Here is an 8,485-nt window from a genome sequence, read left to right as displayed (position 1 = left end):
GGTGCTGTGACCCCATTGCTGGGACACCGGGCAAGGGTCTGCTCCCAGCTCGGCCACCGTCCTCGTGCGAGACACTTCACCTCCTCGAGCTTTGGCTACTCTACCACTTTCTCTCTCTCTCTCTTTCCATGGGCAAAAGACGGAGCCTAGGTTTCTGATTTAGACATTTCAATAACTAAATTAGGTCTGATAAACACCGGCTCCAGAGACAGAAATTTTCTGGAATAAGAGGTCAATATTGTTTTATAGTGATAAGGATTATGATTGCCACTACTATGGAGCTGCTTTGTTTTTCCTTTTCAGATAAATTTAATTTAGAGGCAAAGTTCATGCTTTATCTACAGGTATGAGAGGGGAGGGAGAGAGTGGGACAATATGATGCCTTAGAGAAGAAAACCACCATTTATTTTGTCACATTTTTGTACATCATCCTCTTCATACAACAGTTTCATTGTAACACTTAATACATTTCTTAAAAAACACCAAGATTACTTGCAAAATTATATATATTTTAATATCCAAAAAGTACATTGCATATATATAGTAGCAAAAGCCCCATTTCCATGGGTAATTTCTTCATACTTAAATTTTGCGATTATTGCAGTAATGTTGCTTATAAACATCCCGAAAGCACTAAGACCTAAACTGATTAGCTTGATCTTATTTTTCCTTTTTGTTAAATAATGGCATCAGTGCTTCTGTTTAAAGTTATGAGCAGACTATAATGTTCTGGTTTCAGGCTCTCATCCTGCAATCGGATGCACATGGACCAAATCTTGCACCCACACAGAGTCCCAGAGGTTATGTCTAGACTAGATATTTGTGATCCTGTTAATTGGTTGCCAGTTAATACAAGTTAGTTAATAGGTTGTACATGTAAGCCTCACCCCTCCATAGACATCTGTTCTAAAACACAAATGCTTGTGGTTTACCCTTCTGTTTATGGCACCAAACCGCCGTTTGTGGATCATCAAATTAACATGTGCAAAATTAGAGATGGCTGAGAATTTTTGAATGTTTAAAATTTAAATGAAACCCCCTAGCGAAAGTTTTCAAAAAGACGTTATGGGAAGTATTTGATCATTTTCTCTATGAAGTGGTTAAGAACTTTCCAAAGTTCAAGATTTTGGTGAAAAATAATCACAAAATATTTAAATAGTTTCTTTAAAATGCTGGAGCATGTTTTCAATCAGCTTCAATGCAAACATGTTAGCTGAGTGGAGTTAATTTGCAGACAACTATGACAGGCTAATACAAGAAAAAACTCTACTCTAGACAAACCCAGGGAAATCTGGAAGATTTCTGGCTACTTTGGGGGTCGATTATGGATCCAATTGCAGGACTATCTCCAACAGATACATTACTCATGTCTTATTTTTTAATTTTTTAGCAAAAAGTACAAAGCTACAGCCCAAATGTACAGATTGAAAAGATGTACAAATTACATTAAAAAAAACAAAAACAACCCACAAACAACTGAGCTGATAGTAAAAAACAAACCTGCATTTGTGACCGAGGTCAACTCGTTTTATTTAATCTTTCTTTTAAAACTGTGAGATATAGGGAAAAATAACTCTGCATAATTTATACAGTAATTTGCCTTCTGATTTGTTGACCACTTTGGATGACGGTCTGACAAACGCACAGCGTTCGCGAATCGGTAGCATTTAGCGATCCCTAAGACTCTGGCAGAGCTCAGGGGCCTGCTGTCATTTATTTTATTTCACTTTTGCTTTCAAGGAATGTCTGTGCTTGACATTAGTTACTTTTTGTTCTGGTTTCTGATGTTTCTGGAGTTAATACACAGTCTAATGAAGTTGTATACTCTAGAAAAGTTCCTTCAATGCCCTTTACTTCTTAAAATATACATGTACATATATATATATGAATATATATATATATTTAATTTCCAGTTGGGTGAAAATCCTCATCTGCCTTAAAGCTAAGATTCCAGTTGCAGTCCCCTGCAGCCCAACGTCCTCCATTTAATGGTCTAATTGCCTAACCTCTCCACAGCGAGAAAAAAAACCCATGTAGTCATCTTTTCCTACGACCCACGGTTGGATCTATGTCTTGTCAAAAGCCTTTGAATCCTTAAAAATTTCTCTCATCAAAAAGCTAATACTCATTCCAGGTACTGGCGAACAATCTTCATAGTCAATTGCTACAGAGGACATAAGCGTAAAACACCAAAGAAAATGCAGAGTACTGGCCCAAAGAAGCATCCATCTCTCAGTTCAAGACACAAGAGGCAAAGTTACAAAAGTAAAAGGTTTGATCCAGGAATAACCAATATCCAGTTTTAATTCTTCCCCAGAAAGGCCACAATTATCCATTAAGGGTCCCCCAAAAAAACATTAAAATCCCGGAAGTAAAGAAAAAGTCCAACCAGACTGATAAAGGCCACTTGAAGATAAAAGCATCTAGTAATAGCTGCCCAAGTGTGGTGATACGTGGGCGTTGGGATGGCGGGGGACATTGGGGTTTGGATAAATGCTTCCTGCAGGGGAGGTCCAATAAGGTGAGGCTGCTCCAAAGAAACTCGATGATGTGACAGGCATAGAAGAAGGGTGCGGGGGTACAAAGTTCACCTTCTGCTGATGGGCATGGTAAGACGGCATGTAGGAGAGATCTGATGGATACTTGTACATTGACGATTCAGTGGGATGAGGCTGAAGAGCCTGGGCAATGCCATGAAAGTCAAATTTGTAGGCATACCTTTTGCCATGCACTTTGGTCATAATGTTCTTATCATAGTAGTATCGGAGGGCTCGGCTCAGCTTGTCATAATTCATGTTGGGCTTGCTTTTGCGTTCTCCCCAGCGCCGTGCCACTTCATCAGGGTCCGTCATCTTGAATTCCCCGTTGGTCCCTTCCCACGTGATACAGCTGGCATTGGAACTGTCCGACAGCAACTCGAGGAGGAACTGCCACAGTTGGATCTGCCCACTCCCTGCGAGAAGCAAGCCAAAGAGGAAAGGAAATGACATTGTGTTTCCTGCTTAAAAGCAAAGACAAAGGCAGGAAACAGAAGGACTATCTCGATCTTTACTGGGAACTGCTCCTTCAAACCTTAGAAAGTCTTACACAGGAATGGATAAACTGTTCCCAGCAAACAAGTTAGTCAATCCTTTGTTCTGTTCATGAGTTTGAGGTCAGATTAGATTTCATAATGGTCGCCTTTGGCCTTAAAATCTTCAGGCTATTCATAAACAGGCTTTTTCCCGAGCATACTGTTCTGCAAAATTTTTCACTGAACAGTTAACGCAGTATATTTCAGCTCTCAATTGCTTACTGTTTACCATAGATATTGTTTTGGATACCTACAGTTTTCTTTCCAGTTGGTGATCTGAGTTACATAAGATTATTTCTTCCCCAGACTAGATGACTCCTATTTTTATTTGGTGTGGTTATACTAATAGTAAAGAGCCTTACGAGGATGTTTCCTTATAAGCATTCAATGTATACAAGTTTTTTTAGTTCAAGCAAGATTTACTCCAGGTCTTATTCCCCAAAGGCAGGGACTGTTTTCTGCAGATGACCTGTTAGGGGCAGTTACTAAGTTGTGACTTCCAGAGATGTTTTGTGCCTCCCATTCAGCTAATCCGTAGCAGACAGTGAAAAAGTAACCTGTACTGCAAATCTGAGAGACCAGCATTTAAGTCCCCTGTAAAACTGTTCTTAGGGAATGCTGGTTTTGGGTAAGAACATTCAGGATGGTGATTTCGTCCTGACAAAGACGACGTTGCACCACTTTCCTCACTTTTCTGTAAGGATTTTTTTTGCAAAAGCACTTGTGAAACCACAGCTACTAAGGTCAATGGCTCTCACAGCCTACCCCAATGCTGGAGGACAACAGCTACTCCTCCAGCACAGACTGGAGCGGCAGATCAGAAGGAAAGCTAACCCCTTTGATAATGGTGGTGTGAAATTTAAAGATGAACTCACCTGGATTGGCAAGACGGCTACTAGTGGGCCCCAGGATTTGATAGGGATCTAAAAAACACCACCAACAGAAACTATTTTAAAAAATGTTTCATCAAAAAGAAACAACAGTTCATTATTGTTTATTCTAGAAACCAGTTCAAATTTTCACTTTCTTTACTCACACTGCCTCTTCTCCTAGGAACAAACTTGATGTGTTCCTTATTTCTTTTTTAGCAAACAACCACCAATTATTTGTGGAATCCAAAATGGCCCAGTGGTTCTGGCATTGGTTTCAGACTTGCCTGCTTTCAAAGATTGTAATCTCTTTGGACATACCCTACATTTATGCGTCAACTAGAAAACATGAAATGTGAAAAAAGAAGTGTGGGATAGTAGGGCAGTAACAAATCAGGAGCATATATATTTCGCCTAATAAAAAGAGGGGGACAGCAGATGAGATTTTCAAATTCACTTCTTAGCAGTCCAGCTTGCTTCTCTCTGAGGTCAATGTTCAATGAAATGTTCACCCAACTCTCCCTTACTGAAGGAAGCAGAACGTTAGACAAAAGGGAGTAACAAGAGTTTTGTCACTGGCTCCAATGAGGCTGAGTGTTTCTTGAAAACCCCGCAATACATTTATTAGGTATGAATTCCTTCCCTTTTTGTGGGGCCTCCTCAGCCCTAATCTCTACACTTCTCCTTTGCTTCTCTCTGGTTTTGGTGATTTGGATCTATAGCGTTTGCTCGTGGGTTGAATCAATGCCAAAAGAACCAACCCCCTAAAAAAAAAAGGGGGATAGAAAGCAGCTGTGCAAAGCAGAGAAGGTGGTATTTAGTTTTTCAAAGGCCCCTTGGGAAACTAGCAGGAAACACTACTGCTTGCTGCCCAACAGGGTTTGCTTTTCTTATTTGGTTTTCTTTGACACAGGGGAAGCCCTGTTGATTCTGTTTGGAAGTACTTCCATTGAACATCACTGCAGCAGAGGTGAAGAGGTAACGAGCAGACACTCCACCGCTGCAGCACAAACAGCTCCGTGCCCCTAACTGCTTCGCAACCTATTACACGGAACGTCATGATGCTTCAAAGGAGATGCAACTGATGCTAGGCACTGCACGTGACTCTGCTGAAACCAGGATGTTTCTTTTGAATGGGGAAGGACAACGCAGTAAAATAGAAACAGTTTGGAACGATTGCTGTCACTGCTTGGTCACAGTTGACTCATTATTCTGAGACTTCCCTGTAAGGCTCTGCCTGTTTGTCCTGTGCCCATGGTTCGTGCTGCTTGACACATTTATTCACTCAATCTAGTACAAATCTAATCACTTGCTAAGTGCAGCAGGGACAGAATCAACAGTTACCTGGCTGGGGCCGTTGCTGTTCTGTTGTCTTATTCACATTTTGCGTCCCTGCAACAGGAGGGCCTGTAAAGACAGAGAAAGATCTTACATGTACTAGAACAGAAGAGGAGGAATGAGCAGAGAACAAGGCAACTACAAGATACGTTGAACAGGAATAATAGTGACTGGGATGGGAAAAGTTTTCTAATCCTAAGAGTTGATATTTTTGAAATTGCACTATAAAACTAAGAGATTTCACTAGAAATTTAAAATTTCACTGTAAAGTAAAATATGCAGATGAGACAAGAGAAAATATTATGTAGATACTCTATTACTTGTCTGTCTTTCATTGCAACAACTTCCATTCTAGTCTACATCCATGTTTTGAACAGAAAATTGGATTTATTTAAATGTATAAATTCTGACCTTCCATACTGGAACTTTCTTCAATATTTTTTGGAAATGTAAATTCTTTTTTAAAGCAACCTTTTTATGCAAAAACTTTTGGGTTTATCAAGTCAAATATTTTGTTGATATCACAGCCATTTCTATAAATCACTTCAACATTAACATCTGTTCCTCTTCTTCATATCATTTCTCATAACAGAAAATTATAACTCAAAGAATAATCTTCACATTTAGAGTGCACATAGCTCAGAAACCTGCAAAGCAAAGGAAGTATAATCTGTCAGCCAGGTTCGGCCACATTTATTTGCATCTTGTTGAGAGTCAATTGTGCCCATCTTGCACTGCTGCACAGGGATATACCCCAGCAGTGGAAGCAGGGGAGAGTGTGGCTCGGTATCAGCTGGTTATGTTACCTAGAATACAGTCTTTGGGGACAGGCAACTGATTTTTCTAATGAGATGTCACCCAGAGTATACTGTGGATTCAAGGACACTATAAAACCCGTAAGAAACAAGAACAGTTGCGGGAGTAGGACTCATGCAGTAGGGGCCCTATCTGCCTGCTAGACTTTGTGTAGAATCTTACTTTCTGAAAGGTAGTAAGAAACTCCCAGAATCTGACCAAGCTGTCTATGTCTGTACCTAAAAAAATTACACCTGACTACAGGCAGGTGGTTAACATGGAGTCTATGTCTGTGTGGAGGATCTGCTCCTGGTCCCTTAATCAAATCCTTAAGTATAAGAGGTTCATGCTGCCATCTTCAATACAGATTCAATAATAAAAATATTTGTGGCAATTGCTATTTATTTTCATAACATAATTCTAGCTCTTCTCTTACTGATTATCCCCAAATCTTCTGCCCTTCTGATGCTTGTAATACAAGCCAGCATGCCCGTCTTCTCCCACAGTCTCATTTTGATCTTCCATTGCAGAATTTGTGATTCCCATTGGGACAACTTACTTTTGGTGAGGCCAGAATTCATATTACTGCCCCATCCTGTTCTCCTGACTGCATCATAGGAGGGATCTAATGACAAAAGACAACAGGCACAGAGGGGTTGAAATCAACTCTTCCCAGAAAAAACTTGCAAGAATCTAGTTTTGTGTCTTGGTCCCAACTGGCTTGGTGTTATGCAGATCTATTCTTTTTCCTCTTCCATATCTCCTGTGCTACCTTGGTCCTCTCACAAAGGCAGCAGGGTGTAAATACAGTGGTTGGGACTAGCTGTTTGGGCAATGCTCGACCCTGACGCATTCTGATCATGAAGTATAGTCATTGCACTCAGTGAAGTTTAGAGTGCGACTCATCCCATCCAAAAGGAGACTCCCTTTCTCTTATCCCAAGATGACAGAAGACCACTGGCAGAAAAGGAGGATGAGACAAATCCTTTTGTTATTTCACAGAAAATAAATGGTGACTTTAATACGCAGGGAGGCCAAGGACTTGACACGCACAAGAAGGAAGCTATTTTAAGGAGAGGGAAAAGGGGAAAAAGCATCCTCTCAAGTGAAATTCAAAATGCCCCTCTGACCATGCCACGGGAAAGGAGTGAGCACTGCCTCGTGCCCCATTGGGCTACACAGCGCAGCAGGGCTGCTCAGCTCCCTGCGGAAACATCCCAGGCACTTGCACATTCCTCCCGGCGCTGGGAAAGCCACTGTAGCTTTGAAATTACAGCCTTCTAGTTATTGGCATGAAAAGGAAAACAGAGAAGGGATGGGAGAGGGAAGGGGAGGGGAAGAGAGGGAGAGAAAGAGGGGGAGGGAAGAGAGAGGAATGGGGGAAAATAGAGCTCATGTAATCTGCCTGGTTTTATTTTTATTTTACTTATTTGTTTTTTCCCTTTTTACTAGAAACCGCAAACCCCACTGCAAATAGATCAGACTGAAAAACAAACCGCTACGGTTTCAGCCTGGTACAAAGCGTGCAACGAGACATCTCTGAAAGAGGGAGGCGGCAGCCCCAGCCATGCTGTCCCCAGAAGGGAGCCCTGTCCCCGCTCCCATGGCTGCGCAAGGAGCAGCAGCGCTGGAAACTGGCTTGCAGCCTGGTGCTGCCGGGGAACTTTATCCCCAGGCTCAGGCCTCAGCAGTTGTCACTGTTGTAAATAAGATGCTTTTGCACGGATGGCATTTTCCTTGCTGAAAACCCATTGTGCAAATCCTAACTTCATCTGAGTGCGCCCGGAGCTTGGGCTGCTGCTCTGTCAGTGACTGAAATCAGGAGAGCAGAGATGAAGCCTGAAGTAACCACGGGCTTTTCCCATGTCCTCTCTGCAGCCAGTCTCTGACTTTCATTTCTCCCCTGGGATATCTTTCAGAAGTACTACAACTAGAGCTATTAGAGCAATGTTTGGTGAAATATTTTGAAAAAAACATGAGTTTTGCACTGAGAGAGAAAGGCAAAAGCTCAGAAATTTCCACCGATTGAGATGCTAATGTATGTTTTGGTTAGGTCGATCAGAAACAGTTTTGCCATTATGTAATTTTAATGGAAATGTCACTCACATGGTGACCCTGTTAAAAAGAAATGTAGCAATTAATTTTCCAACAGAAAAATTCTTTCAAACTGGGGAAAAAATTCCTTTCCGAAATGTAACAGAAGTCATTGAAAGCTTTCAATTTTCCCTGATTCTTCAGATAATTGACTGAAGTGAATCAACTGCTGCAAATGGGTTGGTTGATTCAGATACATCAGCATGCTTTGAGTAAACAAATAGGCCATCATCTGGCTAGATGATCACCCTCATCCTCCTCCTCCTCCAGATGGAGAAACTTTGTCACAGAGGAGGAGCCTGCTTTGCTCACAGTG

The 8,485-nt window shown here is 41.3% G+C and overlaps 1 protein-coding gene across 3 annotated transcripts in view; it reads right to left on the bottom strand.

The window, feature by feature from the left end:
* Positions 1-388: 388 nt before the first annotated feature.
* Positions 389-8,485, bottom strand: part of FLI1 (Fli-1 proto-oncogene, ETS transcription factor) — a 38,637-nt gene continuing 30,540 nt past the window's right edge. The window contains exons 6-10 of one of the 3 annotated variants that reach the window (XM_010288092.1): positions 6,631-6,700; positions 6,186-6,207; positions 5,287-5,314; positions 3,949-3,996; positions 389-2,953 (exon numbers count right to left, since the gene is read on the bottom strand). In XM_010288092.1, coding sequence (XP_010286394.1) covers positions 2,424-2,953; positions 3,949-3,996; positions 5,287-5,314; positions 6,186-6,207; positions 6,631-6,700 — 698 coding nt within the window. In that variant the 3' untranslated portion in view covers positions 389-2,423. Of the gene's footprint in view, positions 2,954-3,948; positions 3,997-5,286; positions 5,350-6,185; positions 6,208-6,630; positions 6,701-8,485 lie in introns of all 3 variants that reach the window. The other 2 variants (XM_010288021.1, XM_010287946.1) reach the window with 2 other exon arrangements.

This window comes from Phaethon lepturus, unplaced genomic scaffold (genome assembly GCF_000687285.1).
Source record: "Phaethon lepturus isolate BGI_N335 unplaced genomic scaffold, ASM68728v1 scaffold11440, whole genome shotgun sequence".
Taxonomy (NCBI): domain Eukaryota; kingdom Metazoa; phylum Chordata; class Aves; order Phaethontiformes; family Phaethontidae; genus Phaethon; species Phaethon lepturus.
The sequence above is the reverse complement of the archived record's forward strand: the minus strand, read 5'-3'. Positions and strand labels throughout refer to the sequence as shown.